Raw genomic sequence first — 22765 nt, 5'->3', positions numbered from 1 at the left:
AAGGCAGTGCCTCCCCACCACTGGAGAAAAACTGCCCCTGTGTGCTGTTTTGACTTTCTTCTTAAATGTCATCACAGAGGCATTAGCAACCTCTCTAACTGGGCCCTGCATGTCCATCTTCAGAGCCATCAGAGGCTGGCTCTTTCAGAAATGGTGGAAGCTTCTTGCAGCTTCTCACAGAAGCTACTCCTGTGGCCCTCTCCCACTACCAGAAACCATGCTGCACCACATCAACTCACCTTTTCTTTTGAATATTCCAAAACCTCCACTCAACAAAATGGAAAAGTAGATATAAATAAAAGCTTTATATTTTATTAATATAATGGAACTTTTCACAAAAAAATAACACCCAAGGAAACAGAAACCCAAAGCTGGTGCAGCCTCTAAAAGGCAAACTCTTTCCTTCTATATGTGTGAGGGGAAGGGGACAGTGACAGCCCAAAGAGAACAAAAACCCCTCAGGAATCTAGGCGGGATTTCTTCTCCTTCCTACTGATGTCAACCCCTTTTCTTTTCTGCATGGTCGATTCACTGCTGGTGCTTGTTTCACTTTGGCTGATTTTCTCTTCCAAAGGCTTGGAAGCCTGTGATAGCCCAAGAAATAAAAGAGTTGTGAATAATTTAATTTTACAGCCATTGGAATGCCCTGTGCTCCACCAAGGTCAGAGCCAATTGTACTCTGGCTCTTACGCAGTGAGCCTTTGTTATTTTGCTCCCACTGCTGGGATTTTTAGGAAGGGGGATGACAGGAGAGCAAGATAATGGCTGAGCAGGGCAGTAGAACACACATAGATGAGCCACGTTGCTCCAGGGCTCTGTGTGTTGTTGCAGGGATGGCTTCACTCTGTGCCCTCCTGACAGCCACAGTTAACTTGGAAATGCATTCAGAGCTGGAGCAGTGAGCATGGATCCTACAGGGAAGATATCCCCATCCCAGAAAGGTTGTTACCCAAATCAGGTGCAAGGGAGGAAAGGCACCTAGGGAAGGGAGAAGGCCCAAAGGTAACTGATTTTTGGGCAGAGGCTTTGATCTGCTTAAGTGTGATTTTATTTTTATGAGACTCATTGGTGAGGTGACAGAGAGAAAAGGAGGCAGGAGGAGAGGAAGGATGATGGGAGGAAGGCTGAACTCCATCAGGGAATAGGGAGACCGGTCAGTGAATGGATGAGCAGGTGGAGAACAGGCACAGGTGGGCATCAGGCACAGGTGGGCAGGGAACAGAGCTGAAGGAGAACAGGGCTACAGCATCCCTAGGAAGGGTTCATCCATCTGTCCCTCCTCCTCCTTGAGCAGCCTGGCAGTTATTAGTGAATGAGCACATTTAATTGGAAGGAGAGAATGTAATGAGCTTAAAAAAATTTCATGAAATTAAATACAGATCCAAAACACAGAGCAGAAGGTGAGGAAGGAAAGAACAAAGCAACTGTGAAAGGGAAACAGACAAAAGGACTGTAGACCAAGAGGGAGCCATACCAAGTGAGCAGAGCATGAGCCTTACCCTTGGCTGCCCTGCGTATTTCTCGGTCCACTCCCTGGCATTGAGCAGGAACAGCTGCTTGTTGTACTTGTACTCCGAGGACTAAATGGGAAGAGCAAGACAAAGAGATTTGATTGAATACATGTCACTGAGAAGCTGGGACCAAGTCTGGCTTTAGGACTCCTAAACCAGACTAAAACTGCAACAAGCATGAAGTGTAAAATTCATTTAGCTTGCTTGAAGAACTTGTGCTGCCATTTGCACTGAAGATAGTGGCTTGAAGACAAGACCATGACCATCTCTTCTGGCCTCAGCTGCCTCAGGGAAGCCCAGGGATGCCCCAGCTGATCCAGGTCAGGCCATGCCCCAAGTGTGTCAATCCAGAGTGAGTGAAGCAGAAGTTGAGCCTAAGTCCAGCCCCCCACTCCCTCCCACCCATGTCCATGGCCAGGAGAGAGGGAGCTCACAATATTGGCCATGAGAGGATCGTCAGGGTTGGGCTCTGCCATCAGCAGCTGGATGGAGGTCAGCAGGGTGGAGATATTCAGGGAAGGCCTCCATGCACCCTGTAAGGAAACAGGACGAGAGCAGCAGCTCGGAGAAAGAAACCAGCACACGGCAGCCCAGAAACACCTCAGAACCTACAGCACTTCAACACAACCTGCTCACAGTTGCCTTGGGACTTCCAGCACCTAACGCCCCATGGAACACACCAGACCCACTCTCAATACAAGGCTCCAAGGAAGCCCAACTGACAACCAGGGCAGTGGTCATGGCTCCAAGGCTGCCAGAGCTCAAGGAACATTTGGATAAAGCTCCCAGGCACACAGTGGGACTTTGGGCTTGTCCTGTGCAAATCCAGCTTGTGGCCCTGATGATCCTTCCAATTCAAGAGATTCCATAATTCTACGGGCTGTACCCTGCACATCTCTGCTGTGTTGGGGCAACTCATTTTCAGACATAATGCCTTTTGACTCCAATCTTTAAAGCCTTGGAAACTTATATGGAACAAAAACCATCATGTTCTGGCTCTAAACAAAGAAGATGCCACTTAAAACTTCATTCCCTGCTCCCTGTAAATAAGTCAGGAGCAAAGAGACATTCAATCAGGCTTTTACAAGAAGCAGATAAGGAGTTCATTATCCTGCCCAGGCTCACTTACCCACACCCAAGCACTGTTTTACCTTCGGTGGTAACTTAAGAACATCCAGGCAAATCCTTCCAGCAGAGTCGATGTTGGGATGGTAGATGGGGGTCAGGAAGCGAATCTTTGGCGGCTCAAACGGGTACCTGAAGGGATAAGCATGAAGAAACAAAAGTTGTTATATCTGTAGGACCAGCTGTTTTGTCACCCAAGCAATGCCATAATTTCCTCCTCCCAGCCTACATGACACCCTTCCTCAAAAATCTTCAGAGGCAGTGCTCTGCCTATGCTGCTTCCAGCTGTGTCAGACTAACACTTCCCTGGGTAGCCTTCCACAAGGGGAAGAACATAAGAAACTTTGTACTGATGAACAAGCTCTTTCCAGAAAGCTTTGAGACAGTATGATGAGGCAAAAGTCATATCATTGCACTTTTAGGTTTTTAATCACACATCTTTGATGTTCAATGCAAAATAAGTATCAGCTACTATAAAAATTGCATTCCTTAAAAAGAGGGTCTCAATTCCTTGTTGAGAGGATGAAGACTCATGTCAGTATTTACAGCAAATACCTTATATCAGTTTACTAATACTTAAAGCAGGACTATACCAACTATTTAATCAGAGAATCAGTCTGGTTTACATTAGAAGGGATCTTAAGCACATTTCACTCTACCCCCGGCCATGGGCAGGAACCTTCCACTAGCCCAGGTTGCTCCAAGCCCCATCCAAACTGGCCTTGGACATTTCCAGGGATGGGGCAGCCACAGGTGCTCTGGGCAAGCTGTGCCAGGGCCTCCCCACCCTCACAGGGGAGAGCTCCTTAATTGAGCTAGCTAGAGTCTATTGCCCACCTACCTTTCAGGAACTATGATTTCCAGGTTGAATATTCCTTTCTCATATGGTGTGTCCACACCTCCTAAAATTTCTTTAAGAGCAAGATGAAAATACAAGAATTACATTTAAAATCAGAATTACGGAATGGTTTGGGTTGGAAGGGACCTTCAAGATCATCTTGTCCAGCAGTCCCCACGTGCCTCCCACAGTTACAGAGCTGTTCAGGTGACAGAATCACAGAATGTTAAGGTTTGGGAGGGACCTTAAAGACCACCCAGTTCCAGGAACCTCTTCCATTATTCCAGGTTGCTCCAAGCCTCATCTAACCTGGATACTCCCAGGGATGGGACAGCCATAGCTTCTCTGGGCAACCTGTGCCAGGGCCTCACTTCCCTCACTAGGGAGACTCCAGGAATAAAAAATGTCATCAAATGTCTTCTTATGTAAGACCAGTTCCACCCCCCAGCAATCAAAACTAAGGGTAGACCAGCCAAAGCACAGGCCGAGCTATGTTTAAAGGAAACTACAATCTCACATTTCAACACAGCCTTTAAAGCCCAAAGCATCACAGACCTAGCAGCAAACTGCAGCCCATCCCCACCTTTGGGAACCCCCAGGGTACGTACGTGCCCGTAGGTCATCCAGCTGCCCGTTCTGCCAGCAAGTGATGCCCGGAGGTGGCTCCGTAGCCAGGAGCGAGAGCTCCCTTGCCAGCCGTGAAGCTCTCTGCATGGTGCTGGAGCTCTGAGAGCAAATTCTGTTTCTGACAAACCTGGATTTTTAAAAACAGCACTTTAAATTGAGATTTTTTTTGGTTAAGGACCTGGGTTTTGAGCTGTTAGCCTGATGTGATATCAGAGTCACAGAGAGGCTGAGCCAGTTCCTGGAGCTGCTCTTGCACCCAGCTGGGGTAGGCGCATGAGACCCCTTATAGTCCATCCCATCCCCTCAGTCCCCAGCTGAGTCTAATAAACCCTGGGGTTTAACAAACCCTAATAAACTGGGAGGCCATAACCAGGCTCCAAACCCCTTATGGGACTGTAACATCTGCCCTGGCACCACATGGTTAAGGTACCCACTGCCCTGCTGGGGCCATCCACCAATGCCCCTTCCTACTCAAAGGCTCCATCTCCCCTTCCTGTGCAGGGGGAGACCTGAAAGCTGCTTCAAGGATGGGTCTCCCCCTACCACAGCAATGCTCCTGACACTCCCAAAGGAGTGGTCTGCCCCTCAGTCCCCGCAGACAGGGACATGGGCACACCCTGAGAGGAACCTGGCTCGATTACCCACCACAGCCCTAACCACTCACCCTGAGGATGGGGGACACCCCCTGAGGCCTAACTGCCCCCTCTAGGGATTATCCTTTCCCTCAGGCACCATAAACACCCCACAGACTCGCTCACCCGAGCACCCCTCAATTTCACTACACCTCCAGCCTGACTATCCCACTGAAGGAGCGTTCCATCCGCCTCCATCAGCCTAACTAAATACCCCTCAGCCTAATTACCCCCCACACGGACAAGAGGTGCGCCCCCCTTCCCAGTCCCCACTCCCCAAGGATGGGAACGGCCACCCACAGCTTCACCCCTCCAAGATCCCCCACATAATCCCTTCGGAACGACCTCCACCCTCTCTGCTTACTAATTACCGCCTCACTCTAACTAATTAAGTTCCCCCCACACTGACCAATCCCCGAGCTCCCGCCGCACAGACCGTGAGGCGGCGCGCGGCGGGGGCCAGACTTCCGCTATCGCCTGGCAATGGGCGGGCTCCTGGCGGGCAGCCCCACCTCCCGGGCCGCCGTTCGGGCGCTGATTGAGCTGTCCTGGCGCTCAGCCCCGCCCCCTCAATTGAATTGGAGCGCTGCCATTGGGCGAGCGCTGCGGGCGGGAACCCAAGCCCCGCCCTCATTAAAGTGCGCGCGCGGGGTGTGGCCTGAGGTTGTGGTGGGGAGGCGGGGGCGGGGCCGAAGGAGCTCCGGGACCAACCGGGATCCCCCCCGGATCCCCCCCCCCGGATCCCCGGCTCTAGGATGCTCCAGCCCTGGGACCCTCCCACCCTGAACCGCGTTAAACCTCCGCGGACAGCGGGCAGGGCTTCGCTGGGAGCGGTCCTTACATAACCCACCTGTCCCAGCCGGTGTTGTGTAACCGACCCCGTAGGGCGAGGAACCGCTGCCGTGCCCGCCGCCACCACAGGCCGCGGGGAAGGAGGTAAAGGCGGGCTCAGGGAGCCCCCCGGGGAGGCGGTGGGAGTCCAGGCTGGCCCGTTCGCCCCCAGCTGCTGCGGGGCTGGCGCAGGGGCCGCCCTCCCCCGTTGCCTCCTCGCCACTTCCCCGTCCGTCTGAGGGGCCCGGGCAGCGGGTCCTGGGGCCTCAGCCCGTCCTCCCTCCGCCCCATCCCCCACGGGTAGAGACTCTCGGGTGTGGTTCTCGACCCGTTGCCGGAGAAGCCCCAGTCAAGCCCCTACACTTCGATGTGTTTGGGACTTATTTCCTCCTCTGACTCAATATGCCATTTTCTTGCATCAAAGCTGTATCCAGCACCGTATTTATCACCTGAAGTATTCAAACAGGGGAAAGAACCTAGAGGTTGGAATCAACAGTAGCCTCAGGTCTGGCTCAGTGTGGAGAGTGGGATTATGGACCCAGATTTATGCAAAAAATTAATTCTTAGATCCCAATTAAGAATTGTTCTGGAGCCTGTCAAATCAGAATAACATTAAACAACTTAATGGTGATCGTTATTCCACTTCCCAAGCCCAGACTGTGGTTTGAGAGAGCAGGTGTAAGGCTGATCTCTCCAGATAAACCATTGTTTATCTGTTTCACTACTGCCTCTGAAGCAGCCAAAATATAGTAAAGGAGCATTTGACAATGGAGAGTGTCCCACAGAGGAAATTAAACTGTTAAAAAATTCTCTTCCCAGTTCCTTAGGCCTTGGTCTGTCCCTGCCCCATCTGGCTCTGCCAGCTCCAAGGGCCAGTGGGACCAGAGAGGAGCTGCCTGCAATCCTCCTCCTTCACTCTTGGGAATTACACAAAGGCTTGTGTGGCTTAGACCATCTTTGATGCAGAATCCACATCAGTGCAGATATTTGTGGTATTTACTGGTGTTTAAAACTGGGCAACTCATTTCTGGATGCCTGTAGGAACAGGGGCAGCACAGTGGGTTTTGGATAGTGCCACTGACAGCTTTTGCATCCCTCCAGCACATTCCTGCCTGTGGAGAGAAATGCTCAGCAGCAGGAGAGCTGGGATCAGTGACCATGTGACCTCTTTTTGGGGTGATATGTTGTAAAGACCCTGGAGCATCAGCTGTGCAACCCTCAAGGTAAGGCCTAGATTTCTGTGCTTTCTGTTGTGGTGTACTTGTCCCAAAGTACAGGGATGAATCCTGTGTGAGGTGTATTTTCTGCCTGCCTGGTTGATTTTTGGGGAGCAGATGTGATCTGGATATGACGGGGAGTGAACAGACTCGATGGGTGAACAGACTCGAGCTGCTCGCTCATGGAGAGGTGGAAGAGTAACAGTGGATAAATCTCAACATGATGTCAATGACAGACAGCACCTGCTCTGCCTTCTCCAACATTCCAGAGCATCTTTCCTTTCCTTGTGACACAACAGGAGTGTCCAAGAGCTCAGTTTCTTTCTGACGCCACCCATGGCCTGCACAAGTGATCCCCCTCCCCATTCTTTCCCATCCAGTAGGGGCTCCCACCCTCCCCAGTGAGCTTCAGCCCATTTTAATGGAGCCTCTGCTCCTCCCAGCCTGTTTTAATGAAATCCTTGTCCTCCCAGCTCTGATTCCCCCAGTCCCCTTTAGTGGCATCCCCAGAGCTGCTGTTTTCCCAGACCCTACAGCCCACCCAGGCCCTGGCCTGAGGCCCGCCTGCCCTGTGCCCAATCCGTGTTGTTGTGTGGTCCTGCTCCCCACTGCTCCTAGAAGGATGCCATCACTGGAAGGGATGTGTCCTGCCTAGGGACGAATCTTGGGGCCATCCCATGGGCTGTGTGGGGCACTGGGCTCAGAGCAGTCCCAGGCGTGTGAGATGAAGGGGCATGGAGGTGAGTGTGATCCCACAGATATCAGGGGGCTGCTGGGCCCTGGATTTGGGGTGACCTTGCAGACCATGTGGGGCCACAGGGCTTGGGACAACCCCAAAGGCTGTAAGGCTGTGGGGGCCTTGGAGCCCCTGACTGGGGCAGTCCCTCAGTGAGCCTAGCTGATGCATAGGATGCAGGGGACTCTTCCAGCACACTTTGCATGGTTTAATACCCAGAAATGCCATCTGGGTGCTCCCCTGAGCAGCAAGAGTCACCTTGTTTTTCCAGTTCTCCCAGGAAGTGGGTGCAGGGCAGAGCACACCGCAGAGCACACCACACAGCCCAGCCCTGCACTGGGCTGCACCCTTTGCTTGTGAGTTTGGAGCCTTACTGGGGAGTTGTAACAAAATGGGCCTGTCTGGGTGCTGCTGGTGCATGTGTTTGGAAATGGAGCAAATCAGATTTATGGAAAAGCTGCTGGATGTGGGTTGAGCAGGGGCAAGGGCTGAGTTGCCTGGTGCAGCCATTGTGAGGGGGTGAATGAAGCTGTTTGGCTGGAAGTGCTGAGCTGGATTAGGGGTTGTCATTTGGTTGTTTGCTAATCTCTGATCTCCTTTGGGGGTAAGGCTGGAAATTAGCATCAGGTAGGAACTCACCTGGGAGGTGGGTGTTGAACTTTCCCAATTTTATATGGGAAAGTGAGTTTAAGAGGTGCTGCTGGGTTTGGTGCAGGCAAGGTGTCAGCTGGGCTCCTTCTTTGCTTCCTGGCATCTGCTGTGTCCATTGTCCTGAACAGGGCAGCCAGAGCTTGGGAGCTGCTTTCCAAACTGTACCCTGAGACGCTTCGGCCTCAGATGCAAGGTCAGCACTCCTGCTAACCCTCTGAACTCAGCTGAAGTGGCTCAAAGGGGAATAAATGTATAAATCAAGAGTAGTTTTGTGTCATTATCACACCCAGCTCTGCTCTGGAGGCAAGCTGGGAGAGCTGGGGATGCCCAGCTTAGAAAAGAAAAGGGGAGATTTCAGAGCCCCTTCCAGTGCCTAAAGGGGCTTCAAGAGAACTAGAGAGGGACTTGGGACAAGGATCTGGGGGAACAAGACAAGGGGGAATGGTTTCCCACTGCTGGAGGGCAGGATGAGATGGGATATTGGAAGAAATTCTTCCCTGTGAGGGTGGTGAGGCTCTGGCCCAGGTTGCCCATAGCACCTGTGGCTGCCCCATGCCTGGAAGTGTCCACGGCCAGGTTGGATGGCGCTTGGAGCAACCTGGGACAGAAGAAGGTGTCCCTGCCTATGGCAGGAGGTAGAACTGGATGAGCTTTAATGTCCCTTCCAACGCAAACTAGTCTGGGATTCTGTGAAATCCATAAGTTCAGATGTCTCCTAAAATCGCCTGACAGACGGAGTATTGCACCAGGTCTCTGATGAGCCGATTGCTCAGAGGACCTCCTTGAAATCAGCTGATGACTTCCAGAAGATTTGCTGACAGCTACATCTGTGGGGTTAAAAAGTGTTTGTGCATTAAATGGAGCTCTGGCAGCTCCAACTGTTTTGATTCCTTCCTTCTGATGAGTGTTATTGGGATGTGATTTCATTGAGGGATTTAATTTAAGGATTTGATTGACTCATTTGGGGCAGAGGCCGTTCTCTGTGGAGCTGGGTAGTGATTCTGCTGCTGAATGATGGGGTCAGAGGAGAGGTTTGGTCTTGTTCCTGCATATCTCTCTCATGAAAACTTATCAAAGCAAGAAGTTTGTTCTAAAAACTGCAGAGGATTTTTTGGAGCTCTATTTCTAATTGTTAATTGATCTTGTTCTTTATAGGGATTTGGTATCCTGGAAGCCAAGGGTTCCCTTCCTCTTGTAGCCAGGATGCTGCATCGCACCATTCACCTTTTCCGGAAGGAGCTCCGGCTCCACGACAACCCAGTGCTGCTGGCTGCCCTGGAGTCCTCAGAGGCTCTGTACCCCGTGTACATCCTGGACAGAGCATTCCTGACCTCCTCCATGCATATCGGGGCCCTGCGCTGGAATTTCCTGCTCCAGTCCCTTGAGGATCTCCACAAAAACTTGGGCAAGCTGGGCTCCTGCTTGCTGGTTATTCAAGGGGAGTATGAGCTCGTTCTTAGGGATCACATCCAGAAGTGGAATATCACTCAAGTGACACTGGATGCAGAGATGGAGCCGTTTTACAAGGAGATGGAGGCCAACATCCAGCGCCTGGGGGCAGAGCTGGGCTTTGAGGTGCTCTCCCTGGTGAGCCACAGCCTGTACAATACCCAGCGGTACGTGACTGCCCCAAACCCACAAGTGTCTCCAGGGAGGTCATTTTAGAAGAGGAAAGGCCAAGTGTCTTGGTTTTTCCTTTGGAGGAAATTGAGCTGTCTGAGGTGAACATGGTGCTGTTTGCTGGGAGAACTTTGTTGCTCCCTTGGAAGAAACAGAAGAGATTGTGCACAGGTTTTAGAATTTCAGCCCAAACAGCTGCTTAACTTTTTCCTTTTGGGCAGTTTAATTCACCTAAAAACTTACTCTTTTAAACAGAGTGGAAGAAATTCTCTAACACCTTTAGTAGGACTTGTAAAAGTTCTATTGAATATGGTAAGAGTTTTTGGTGTCAGATTTTTTCAAACTCTTTCAAGTCAGCTTTCACTGGTGTTTGAATACACTTGGATCCAAGCTGTTACTCAGTGTTGAATGACTGAAGATATTGAAATTATTAAGAAGGAAAGCAGTAATAACTAAACCAGCCCTAACACTCCAATTTTGCAAAACCCCTAAATTATGTAAATGAATGGACGTGTGTAACTTGCTGTCTTGAATTCAAGCTGTTTGCACAGGTCATTGCTCTGAGAGGACAGTTATTTACTGCCCTGAACCTATATTTTGTGACTCCAGAGGTGTCCCATGCCCTGCCCTGTGTGTCCTGGCTGTATGTGGCTGTGCAGGTGAGGCCATGGCTGGAATCCTGATCCCGGTTTTGTTGTCTTAGGTCCTGAGAAACTGCTCTTGGGATAGATGTACACTCACCCAGGGGAGTTTCACTTGTAAAATCTGTAATTTCTACGTTCAGTTGCACTAATGGAGTTGTTACAGCCTGTGATGTCACCTTCCTGTCCACTGGCAGTTCCAGCTTCTTCCTTGGTTTCTGTTATGTGAGAAGAGATCTTGTTGTTTTGGTTTTTTTTTAAGGATTTTGGACCTAAATGGTGGGAGTCCCCCATTAACTTACAAGAGGTTCCTTCACATTCTGTCTTTGCTTGGTGACCCTGAGGTGCCTGTCCGAAACCTCACAGCTGAAGACTTCCAGTAAGTACCAGCCTGTGAGCAGGAATCGCTGGTCCTCTTTCTCTGCCCAAAAGAAGAGCCAGGCCCAAATGATAATGAGGCATTTTAGATGTTTTCTTGTTTTATTTCTGTGCATGGAAGGTTATTGATTCTATATACAGGGGATGTAACTGATGGCAGAATGGTCTGATACTCATCTCTTTTTGTATTTGTGCAGATTTCTCACCATGTGGGACACCTCACAGAGTAATGGTTGGATTCAATGACTTAAAGGTTTTTTCCAACCTTAATGATTCTATGATTCCATAAAAGTCTTAAGCTTTTGCAAAGCACTTTGTCTTGCTTTGAAAAGACAGGTGTCTGCTAAAGAAGGCAGGAACCTCCCTTGAAAGGGAAAATGTAAACCCCCTCCCTCCAAATTATTATAATTTTGAAATTATGAGGCTCTCAGGCAAAGATATGGGAATAGGAATAGCAGTTCTTTACTAGGAAAATTTAAAATACAAATAAAATAGTAAAAAAACGCCAAAAAACAACCAACACACTGACAGAGTCAGAATATGACCTGACACCCTGTGTGTCAGGGAGGTGGCACAGCCCCATCCCATGGGGGCTCAGCCCTCCTGCAGTGCCAGCTGTGGCTCTGCTGGAGCAGGGATCCTGCACAAGGGGGGAGTTTTCCTCTGCAGCTCCAGGGCTGCTGGAGATGGGCCTGGGCTCCCTCTGGCAATGCAGGGCAGCAGAAAGCTGCTCCTCTGGGAATGCACTGGGAAAGGGCTGACTGTGCTGTTCCAAACCTCAGATTGTACCCAGGTAGGAATGCTTGGCTCCTCCCCTGGGTGGAACATCTCCCAGTGGGATGATATAATTTTATCAGCCATGCAGGGACACTCAATGGCCATGAACAGAAGAGATCTCCCCAGAGGGAGAGTGTGAAGATACAAAGAAAACTGCCCCACCTGGTTTTAATAGGTGGCCCAATGAACAGAGGATAACTGCCCCACCTCCAACAGATGGCAATAGGATACACAGCCCCAGCCATATCTTGTAACCTAAGACACACCTTGAGAAAAGCTTTTAAGAGATGTCAAACTCCTGCAGAGGAAAGCCTGGGGAATTAACTCAAAGGCATGCTCTGCATTCCTCTCAAGATTTTGGACAGGAATTAGATGAACCACAATAGCTTGTTTTATGCAGGAAGTTCGATGGAATGATCCTACTGTTCCCTCCTGGCTTTAAATCTCTGCTCCCCTCTGCTATATGGGAAAGAGAGACTGAGCCCTTGTCTCCCAGGACTTGAGAAGTAGCTCAGAGTCAAGGATGTCTTGTGTTTAGCTCTCCATGAGGTTAGTGATTCAAAGGGAGGTAAGACGAGCAGGAGAGAGCTGGAATGGGACTGCAGGTGCTTGGGATTCAACATCAGGTGCCTCCTGCATGGCCTCAGCTCAGTGCCACCAACCCAGGCTTGGATCTTCCCATTTTGGGGGAATCGTGTTACTTCCTGAATGTTGTCCTGAGACAGTCTGATAACGAGACTTATTTAAGTACTGGAATATATAAGTTCCTGTATTTTTTTCTAGCACTGTTCTTTTTTTCCCCCTTTCTTGCCTGATTTGTTCGTTTGGACTTTTAAAATTAATGCTGATGAGAGATAAGAGGTTCACATGCTTCCCAGCAGGCCTGAGCTATGTCAATGCTCTGAGAGCTGCACTGGCCCCACCTCTGTAGGTGTCTGCAGCAGGGCTGAGCTCAGGTTTGTCCAGGTAAGTACAAAGATCTTTTGATGTCTGAGTTAATTCACGGGTTGTGAGAAGTGTCTGTGTCATCAGCACTTCCTTGGGCCTCTTCATCTGTGTTTTATGTCATGGAAGAAAAACCAAACTGATGCTCTTCCAGCCAAATGGGGAGCAGAGGCCTTGGGAAGCTTCAGCAACTGAGGCTGAGGAGATGGGGGGGGGCTGCTGAGGGGTGTGGGCTTGGGGGCCCCAGCTTGGTTAAGAATGAGTAGCTGGGGTGGCCCAGCTCTCCTGCCTCTTTTCCCTCTCCTGCTTCCTTCCCTATGAAACTGAAAGAGAGAAGGTTTAGATTAGATGTTGGGAAGAAATTCTGCAGTAGTGAGGCCCTAGCACAGATTGTCCAGAGAAGCTGTGGCTTCCCCATGCCTGGAAGTGTCCAAGGCCAGGTTGGCCGGGGCTTGGAGCAACCTGGGGAAGGTGACCCTACCCGTGGCAGGAGGGGGAACTGGATGGGCTTTAATGTCCCTTCCAACCCAAACCAGTCTGGGATTGTGTGGCTCCAGAGTGACCTCTCCTCAGAGGCACTCAGAGGAGCTGGAGTGGCATTTGGAGGCAGCACCATAATTGTGTTTAGGGTCTGAGGAGGCTCTTGGTTCCCTCCTAGGGATGGATGTGGCAGCTGGGAGGAACTGGAGAGGAGCTGCCTCTGAGCCGGTGTAGGGCATGGGAACTGAAAGGGGTCTGAGCTGGGGGTGCAGCTGACTGCTCTGAGCACTGTAACTTGGTGGGACTGTTCTTCCCCAGTTCTGGCTAGAATTCCCTGGAGCAATTGCAGGATGAACTCTTCTCCCCCAGGAGAGTACAGCCTGGGATTTCTCACTGTGCTTTCATTCTCTGTGCTCTGGTTGGACTGTGATAGATGATACTTGGTATGTGCATCGACAGGGACTGCCTCTATCTTCTGGCTCCTGTTGTTCCTTTCAAAGAGTTTTCTCTCTCACCTCAGGAGATGTAGGGCCCCTGACCCAGGCCTGGCTGAGTGTTACAGGGTGCCTCTCCCTGTGGATTTGAAGATTTCCCCAGAGAGCCTTTCCCCTTGGAGAGGAGGGGAGACTGAAGGGCTGCAGCGCCTGGAGCAACACTTGACTGACCAGGTCAGCCCTGATGGAACCCAGGCTGAGATCAGTGCCCAGCTTGGCTTGGAGGAGGGTGGCAGCTTGGGCTCGGGTTTTGTTCTCCTTGATTTCTGGGAAGTGGGAGTGTTTTCCAGGCATGACATCAAACAAGCCCCTCTGATAGTTAAGCCAGTTCCAAGAGCTTTCCTCTGTTTATTACTGACCGTGTGTCATCTTGTGCTGCCTGAACCCAAATTTCTGTTTTCATTTCAGGGCTGGGTAACAAGTTTTACTAAACCACGGACAATCCCAAACTCGCTGCTTCCAAGCACCACAGGCTTGAGCCCATATTTCAGTATGGGCTGTCTGTCAGTTCGGACATTTTTTTATAGGTTGTCAAACATTTATGCTCAGGTAAGCCAATAATTGGTCCTAAGTAAGCAAATCCAAAACTGTGACAAGTCTGGCATGGGAGGCAGGATTTAACACTCGGATCATCTTGGTAGAGACTTGGTGTATCAAAAAATGCTGCTTTGTTCGTGTCTTCTCACAGTGTCCCATGAAATCTGTGGAGTGGCTTCATGTTCTGTGAAACAGCCACAGAATGTCTGCAGCTCTTCCCAATTAAGTTTTAGAAACAGGATATTAATATTCTAAATTCATGTTTTCATCAGGAACTGTAGCGACAGGGCAATAGGGAATGGCTTCAAACTGAAAGAGAGCGGATTTGGATTAGATGTTGGGAAGAAATTCTTTCCTATGAGGGTGGTGAGGCCCTGGCACACGGTCCCCAGAGAAGCTGTGGCTGTCCCGTCCCTGGAAGTGTCCAAGGCCAGGTTGGATGGGGCTTGGAGCAACCTGGGCTAGTGGAAGGTGTCCCTGCCCATGGCAGGGGGTAGAGTGAAATGGGCTTTAATGTCCCTTCCAACCCAAATCATGGTTCTATGAATAGGGAGCCAGCAGACCTAGGATCAGCAGGGAAGTCCAGGAAAACCTTCCTAAATTTCAAGGATTTAGTTTGTCTGTCTGGTGGTTAAGGGAAGTTTCTGATTGGTTTATACAGTTTTGTTTCTAGAAATCAACTGATTTTATCTTAGACAAATTTTAATTGTTGCATAAATGAAAACCACTTTCTGAAATCTTGTTTGATTCTTAAGAAAAAGTGAGCTTTAAACCAGCCCAAGAAAACCAACCTCCTTTACCTCCATCTTAAGATTATCATTTGAGACATGGCTGAGCCACCTGAATTAAGTTAACACATTAATAAAGATATGCTTGGTGTAAGAAATCCCAGTGTGACACAGTTTTGGAAGGTAGATGGAGTATGTTTGAGGTAACACTGAAGTCTGGCAGTTTGCTTTTGCTTTGGCCCAGACAGCATTGCCTCAGATATTTGATTTCCTTGACTTGAACACTAAAGTGCCTTGAAACTAGTATTTTAGTCAGATTAATCTTTATTTTATAGGCCTGACACTCAGAAAATGAGTGAAGCTGCAATGATATGTATGAACTGAAGCTGTCACCTTGTGTCTTTTGCAGGCAAAGCATCACTCTCTGCCTCCAGTGTCGCTCCAAGGGCAGCTGTTGTGGAGGGAATTCTTCTATACAGTAGCATCAGCAACGCCCAACTTCACCCAGATGGCTGGGAACCCCATCTGCCTCCAGATCTGCTGGTACAAGGATGCAGAGAGGCTCCACAAATGGAAAACGGTAATGAGGTTCATGGCCACAGCAGCTGCATTGGAGCTTGGAGCTTTCCTCTTCCCTTGATCTGTCCCTGCTGGCAGTTTGAATGCATCTTGCAGTGGTGTGACAGGCTGTGAGAGCTGGGAATGTTGAGCCTGGAGAAAAGAAGGCTCCAGGGAGACCTTAGAGACCCTTCCAGTGCCTAAAGGGGCTCCAGGGGAGCTGGAGAGGGACTTGAGACAAGGAGTGGAGTGACAGGACAAGGGGAATGGCTTCCAGCTGACAGAGGGCAGTGTTAGATGGGATACTGGGACGAAGTTCTTCCCTGTGAGGGTGGTGAGCCCCTGGCCTAGGTTTCCCAGAGCAGCTGTGGCTGCCTCTGGATCCCTGGAAGTGTCCAAGGCCAGGTTGGATGGGGCTTGGAGCAACCTGAGCTAGTGGAAGTGTCCCTGCCCATGGCAGGGGGTGGAATGGGCTTTAATGTCCCTTCCCACCCAAACCAGTCTGTAATTCTGTGAAAGCAGTGTATGGGGGAGAGCTGATGTTCCTGTTCTGCTGCAGGCACAGACAGGGTTCCCATGGATCGATGCCATTATGACCCAGCTGCGCCAGGAAGGCTGGATCCATCACCTGGCTCGGCACGCTGTCGCCTGCTTCCTGACACGAGGGGACCTTTGGATCAGCTGGGAAGAGGGAATGAAGGTTCACTGCTGGCTTTTATTTTCCTCTGTTCTGCCTAGCCCCGAGAAACCCTGCACAGCCTGAGTCTAGCAGTGGACAGTTCTACAGAGCAGGGTTTGGTTCTGCCCCTTCCTGTGGATCTCAGGCTTTATGGAATATCCTTGTTTGTCACTCAGTGCAGTGGTGAGGGTTCATTCCCTTCCCCAAATCCTCATGATTTTTGGAGAACGAGGATACTGGTGGAGACGTGCTCAGTCTCTAGCAGGTTCCAAACCCAGAGTTTTTGGGTTGCTCTGTCTTCTGTCTATGGAGAGCATTCCTAGTGTGCCTGTGAGGAGGCAGCCCTGGCCCCACAGTGCTGTGCTTCCAGTAGCAACCTCCCAGTCTGCTTTTGTCTAGTTTTTGCTATATAGCCATTTCAGGGCTTTTTCTCTTCCCATCCCTGATGTGCAGGTGTTTGAAGAGCTGCTTTTAGATGCTGACTACAGCATCAACGCTGGGAACTGGATGTGGCTGTCAGCCAGTGCCTTCTTCCACCAGTACACACGGATCTTCTGCCCTGTCCGCTTCGGGAAGCGCACAGACCCCCAAGGCGACTACATCAGGTCAGGGGACACCCACCCCACCACCTCCTGAGAGCTTCTCAAGCTCCTCTTGAGAAGGAACAGCAGGAACTGGATCAGTTTCAAACACACACAGCTGGTAAACAGGACTCATAGCAATGGTTTTATTGAACACTTGGGGAAACTGAGGCATGGAGAAGCAGAGAGATATCTGTTATTCCAAGTGATGGCTGAGCAGGGCTTGTGTTCATTTGTGAGCACTTGTTGTGTCCAGCACCATGTTTGATCACTAGGCTGGCTCCTCTTTCCAAAGGATTTGAGAAGAACTTCCCACAGCTTCCCTGCTCCAGTCTGCACTTTTTTTCTTGCTTTTCATAGAATTCTGGGATATGCTTGGAAGGGAGCTTAAACCTCATCCAGTTCCACTCCCTGCCATGGGCAGGGACACTTTCCACTATCCTAAGGCTTCTCCAAGCCTGGCCTTGGACAGTTGCAGGGATGGGACAGCCATAGCTTCTCTGGGCAACCTGTGCCAGGGCCTTACCACCCTCACAGGGAGGAATATCCCAATATCCAACCTAACCCTGCCATTCTTTAGTTGCACACACATGGGTTTTATTTTCCACTCTAAGTCCTCTTTGCTTCAGAGTCTCATTTTTTTGTCTCTCCATAATGTGCTGATGGACTTTCTCAAAGCACTGGGCTCACTGTGTTAGTGTTGAGCAAACAGCTTGTCTTGGTTTGAAAGGCAGGTGTCTGCTAAGGAAGGTGGGAGCCTCCCTTGGAATGGAGAATGTGAAGCCCCTCCCTCCAAATTATTATAATTTTGAACTTAAGGGGCTCTCAGGCAAAAATATATGAGATTAGGAATAGCAGTTCTTTACTAGTATGTATAACAAGGCAAACAAACAACAACGACTGCAGCATCAGCAATAACAGAGCAGGAGCCCAGTCCCAGCCTTGGGGCTGCGGTGCTTTCCCTCTTGTGCAGTTCCGGGCACGGCCAGCAGGGGCGCTGCTGGCTCTCGGCGGGCGGGGCCGGTGCAGTGATCCCCGCGGGGCTGTAGGGGGCGCTGTGGGGCGGCGCGGCGAGCGCGCGGCAATGGCGGCTGGGCCCAGACGGGGAGGGATGGAGGAGAGGCTTTGCTCCACAAACCCTGGGGTAGTCAGTCCCGGTGCCCCCACAGGACTCTGAGAAACGCTAGGCTGGAACAACAGGAATGAGTGAAAAATCCCCGCGTGGTGGGCGAGATGTGTCAAGATCTGCGGCAGGAGCTGGAACTGCTGGACGTCCCGGTAGCGCACAGGGGTGCGGGGCCCAGCAGCAGAAGAAAAGCAGCTCCCAGCTGGGTTGTGGCCGTGGCAGCGAATTCCTTTTCCCAGGCTGCGGGTCCCACCGTCCTCCGAAGCCCAGATTGAGCGAGAGATCCGCAACTGCCCCCGTCCCTTACCTGCTTCTAATCCCGGGGTGTCTCTGTCCCTCCCAGAGAAGCTCCCAAAAATCAGAGGAGTTCCCCCTTCCTGCAGTCTCAAGCACACAGCCATCAGTGCTACTTAACAACACAATGGGAAAAAATACCACGAGCAGAGGAAAGAAAAGGAAAGAAAACCCAACCCCCAGCACAGCTCAATTTCCCCACATCTCTTCCTTGCATCCTGTCTAGATTTGGGTATTGCCAAGGAGAAGCCTTTGCTGAGGTACCTCACAGAGTGGGACAAAAAATTACTTTGCCATTCTGCAATAATTTTTTAAGATTAGTTTGTTTTTAAATTTTATTAATGTTTAGGGTGAAATGTCAGTGAAAATGTTAAAAACATACTTTGGAGGAAATCAAAACCGAAGTACTGTTTAAATCACCCCATTTATTCTATGCTGTGAAGTTAACTTTTGGAAGATACCACCTATGGAGATTTGAGAACATAAACCCGACTTTTTTGTGGACAATTAATCAGAACTTTCCCACAGATTGTAATCTCAATATTAACATGGCACAGGTTGGCTTACACTTCTCTGAATGAATGTTTACCTGCAGGATTATAAACCCCCCTATTATCCCTATTTTTAGGAAATACTTGCCCATACTAAAGAACTTTCCCTCCAAGTACATCTATGAGCCCTGGACAGCATCTGAAGAGGAGCAGAAGCAAGCAGGATGTATCATAGGTAATTAATTCACATTCCTTGCTAAGGATTTTTCTGCTGCTAACTATCCAAAATAAATGTGTATGAGATGGAAGCATCACGCTTCCAACATAAGCCATTTATCTTCTGAAAATGGATGAATCCAACAGCCTTCCTTCTGTTCATTCTCCATTAACATTTTTTATAGGAGTCTCATTTCACAGTACATATTTTTGCTTCAACTTTATGTCCTAAAAGTCTTGGATCACTCCATACTTTTGCCTTTAAATTTATTTATCTTGGATGCTTGACTGCTTTAAATAATATCAGAATATCTTGTGGTTTTACTCCTGGTCTAACACATCTCTGAAGGCTCTTAGGTCAAAGTGGGAGCTCTTCTCTTTGATGGCAAGGATTAGACACTTCCATTTAAGAAAAGCTGGAAGTATTCCAAATCCAGGGAAAATGTCTTTGCCGAGTGTGGTAAAGGTTCTGTCTCCACATTACCAGGTCAGGATTACCCCTTCCCCATGGTGAACCACAAGGAAGCCAGTGACCACAACCTGCAGTTGATGAAACAGGTCAGAGAAGAGCAGCACAAAACAGTCCAGCTCACGAGAGGTGAGAGATGCTGCAGCACCCACATTCCCTGTGCTGTGACACACAGACTGTCCTCAGGAACCTGGGCTCTGGGGCTCGGCTTTGGGTGCTTTTCCAGGATGCTTTTCCATGTTGGATACTAACATCATGAGCGACTCTTCTGGTTACTGTTAAAATGCTGTCTCAAGTGTGAGAACAAGAGTGTGAGCCTTTTCTTCCTTCCCTGTCCCCTTGGAGCATCCTCCTGCCTGCTGTAGAAATGCCTTCCCAAAACCAGATCTTCTCCCCCTGCCCTGACCCCCCAGCCCCAGGCTGGCTGAGTGTGTCTCCAAGGTGCAGAAATCTCTGCAGCTCTGCCCATGCCTCTTGTAAACCAGAACATTCTTACTTGTCCTTGGTACCATGATCTGCCTTATGCCGTAGCAGAAATTGAGATGCCCACTGAGCATAAAGCTCTGGAGAGTTGAGTTGTTCCAAGAAATTTACCCTTTGGCATGGTTTTCTGCATTGCTTAACCCTGTGGATAACAAACAGGTAGTTATCAGGTAAGGCTAGAACACTCCAACTGTGCCAAGCCTGAAGTACTTAATTAATTAGGTATTTCCAGTCACACAGATGGGTCACTTATGGTACCTGTGCTCTTAAAATTGAAGTCCCAGGGCCTGTGCTGAGCTCAGAGGAATCCTTCACAGTAAAACATGGAATCTCAGCCTGGTTTGGGTGGAAAAGGACTTTAAAGCTCATCCAGTTTCCACGCCCTGCCGTGGGCAGGAACACCTTGCACTATCCCATGTTTTTCCAAACCCTGTCCAACCTGGCCTTGGATCCAGGTGCAGCCACAGCTTCTCTGGGCAGCCTCTGCCAGGGCCTCAACAACCTCACAGGGAAGAATTTCATCCCAGTATCACACCTAACTCTGCCCTCTAGCAATGGGAAGCCATTCCCATTTGTTCTGTCCCTCCAGGCCCTTGTCCCATGTCCCTCTCCAGCTCTCTTGGAGCCCCTTTAGGAAGGGTCTGTCAGGTCTCCCTGGAAGCCTTCTCTTCTCCAGGCTGAACATTCCCAGTTCTCCCAGCCTGGCTCCATAATGGAATTTAGGTGACAAAATACCTTTCTATTTAAGAGTGGACCACAACAGCCTCTCTATATTATAGAAAACCAACATGCAGCAGCTGAGGGGAACCTTAACTGTTCTTTCCTTCACCCCTCTAATCTGACGGAATTAATTTTTCCAAACCTTGGAATGGATACCTATTAATGTGTCCATGATGTTGCACACTGGAATAGTACAGATATAACCACTGTATGCTGGCAGTTCTTCCAGCAGCCCTGTGGTACCAGGGACTGAATGTTGGGAAAGCCAAAATTTTGAGAGTCCCTGACTCCAAGTGTTATCCTAATGCCCATCTCAGTATGAAAACTAGCTCATACAGGGGAGCAGATACTGGAATAGAGTAAGGGCTAAGGAGTAGGATGGGACTTGGAACAGTCTGGAAGGTGTGGAGTGGAATGAAATGAGCTTTAAGGCCCCTTCCAACCCAAACCATCCTGGGATTTCATTATTCTTGTTGCCTATGAACAGAAGCATTTTGTGATACTTTGTATCTTAACCTGACTGAGGTCCGCGAAGACTTTGCAAACTGTAATCCTTCTTTATTTCTTGCTGTAGATGATGCAGATGACCCCATGGAAATAAAGGTAAAACGTGACCATTCAGAAGAAAAGATTTCAAAAGGAAAAGTGGCCCGAACAGCAGAATAAACCAAAATTCCCTCAGGGGTCACCTGCTGGGTACCAAAAGAGGCAAGAGAGGAGAGCCGGGGCCAGTTGAGTTGGCCAACCACTGTCCTCCATACTTTGCCCTGCTGATGGTGCCTCTTGCTTGCGACCTGACCTCAGGAGATTTGTTGGATCTTGAGTAGTTTTAGTGCAGTTATTTTGAGTGGCTTCTGGACCATTTGTTGAAGCTGTTGGGTGAATGCAAGAGGTGCGTGGTTGTGGCAGGTCCTGCTGCTGCAGCATCCTTCAAGTCCATGTTATTCATGCACATGTATAAATAGATTTTGTGAAAAATATCTTAATGTCAGAAGACCATGTGCACATTAAAGTGGTTGCACATTAGTATTAGGACCTTGATTTGCTTGCCTTGTAGAGACAAACTTAGGGATGTTCAGATTATTTATTCTAAGTTCCTAGTTTATGACTGTAGTCCCCAGTTTGGGGAGACAGAGTGCAGCCCCTTGTAGCTTCTGTGTAGGTTTTAAGTCATAAGTAGGAATTATTATGCATTTTAAGGACAAAGTTGAAAATATCTCACTGAATTAGGGCTAATATATAACTTGGTCACCATAATTCTCTTCCTTGGCTAACTAGAACTGGAGGGCAGAGATTAATTCTATCATGTACCACATGGAAAGATTTCTCCTTCCGCTGAAATGTATTGTTGTGATGTTTGGCAAGGCTGGATTAGTCAGTTATGATTGGGGGTTTGGGGGTGGGGAAGTGCAGTGGGGTTTTCATGGCTGCAGGTAGTATTCTGTGTTTGGAAAGAAATAAAACTTATTTCTGACATGAACAATGCAAGGGCTCTGAAGCAATCTGTCATCACAATATCCATCGGTCCTCTCGGGAAACCTGGTGGCACAGCAGCTCCAGCAGCAATCCAAACTCCTTGGAAGCATCCCAGGATCTAGTGCAGGAGCAGCACAGGAGCCATGAGCACTAGGAGGAGGCTGTAAACTGCAGGATCTTTCAATGCTGCTAGAGACCTGCAGGAACTGTCAGGACAGACCATGCTGGCAGCAGGACAGTGAGGTGTAAATAAAAAGCTGCAAGGAACTTCCTGCTGCTCCAAGCCTGCATCAAGCTCCTGGAGATGCCCATATTCCCTGATACTTCAGCCCTCCAGCAAACGTAATAGCTTGCAGGGATGGCCAGAAGGAAAGGCCTTCTGCCTCCCCCTTTATGGAAGGTAGAATTCCGAGGTGGTGCTTGTTTCTTTGGGGAGATCTGTTGCTTCAAAGCCGCCTGGCATTCCTTCCCTCTGTCACTGGGCTCCTTCCTGTGCCTGAAGGGATTTACAGCATCCCTGAAGGGCTGGAAGGAGCATCTGGGAGACTCCAGGTCTGTCAGCCTGACATCAGTGCCCAGTAGGATAATGGAACAGATCATCTTGGGTGCTATCACCTGATACCTACAGGATGCCTAGGGGATCAGACCCAGCCAGTATGGGTTTGGGAGGAGCAGGTCCTGCCTGACCAACCTGATCTCCTTCTATGACCAGGTCACCTGCCTGCTGGATGCAGGAAAGGCTGTGGATGTTGTGTGCCTGGACTCCAGCAAGGCCTTTGCCACTGTCTCCCACAGCACACTCCTGGAAAAGCTGCAGCCCATGGCTGGGACAGGAGCACTCTGTGCTGGGTTCAGAACTGGCTGGATGGCTGGCCCAGAGAGTGGTGGTGAGTGGGGCTGCATC

General features: G+C 49.6%; 2 protein-coding genes across 3 annotated transcripts; one reads left to right on the top strand and one right to left on the bottom strand.

Annotated features, from left to right (window-relative positions):
- Positions 1-292: 292 nt before the first annotated feature.
- On the bottom strand, positions 293-5235 carry UBE2T (ubiquitin conjugating enzyme E2 T). Of its 2 annotated transcripts, none has more exons than XM_066565225.1 (7): positions 5170-5235; positions 4083-4228; positions 3478-3547; positions 2663-2768; positions 1946-2044; positions 1500-1580; positions 293-584 (listed from the first exon to the last, which is right to left on the bottom strand). In XM_066565225.1, exons 2-7 carry the CDS (start codon positions 4186-4188, stop codon positions 459-461), a joined length of 588 nt encoding a protein of 195 aa, XP_066421322.1. In that variant the 5' UTR covers positions 4189-4228; positions 5170-5235; the 3' UTR covers positions 293-458. The 2 variants fall into 2 exon arrangements, with proteins under 2 accessions (XP_066421322.1, XP_066421321.1); XM_066565224.1 differs by having other exon boundaries at positions 5143-5213.
- A 313-nt stretch (positions 5236-5548) lies between these two features.
- Positions 5549-21773, top strand: LOC136566263 (cryptochrome-1-like). The gene is made up of 12 exons (XM_066565332.1): positions 5549-5669; positions 6666-6787; positions 9324-9784; positions 10692-10808; positions 13530-13677; positions 13912-14052; positions 15178-15348; positions 15886-16026; positions 16459-16610; positions 18635-18732; positions 19201-19311; positions 20960-21773. Exons 3-12 carry the CDS (start codon positions 9372-9374, stop codon positions 21049-21051), a joined length of 1584 nt encoding a protein of 527 aa, XP_066421429.1. The 5' UTR covers positions 5549-5669; positions 6666-6787; positions 9324-9371; the 3' UTR covers positions 21052-21773.
- The last annotated feature ends 992 nt before the right edge of the window (positions 21774-22765 follow it).

This window comes from Molothrus aeneus, chromosome 24 (assembly GCF_037042795.1).
Source record: "Molothrus aeneus isolate 106 chromosome 24, BPBGC_Maene_1.0, whole genome shotgun sequence".
In the NCBI taxonomy this organism is placed as follows: Eukaryota; Metazoa; Chordata; class Aves; order Passeriformes; family Icteridae; genus Molothrus; species Molothrus aeneus.
The sequence above is the reverse complement of the archived record's forward strand: the minus strand, read 5'-3'. Positions and strand labels throughout refer to the sequence as shown.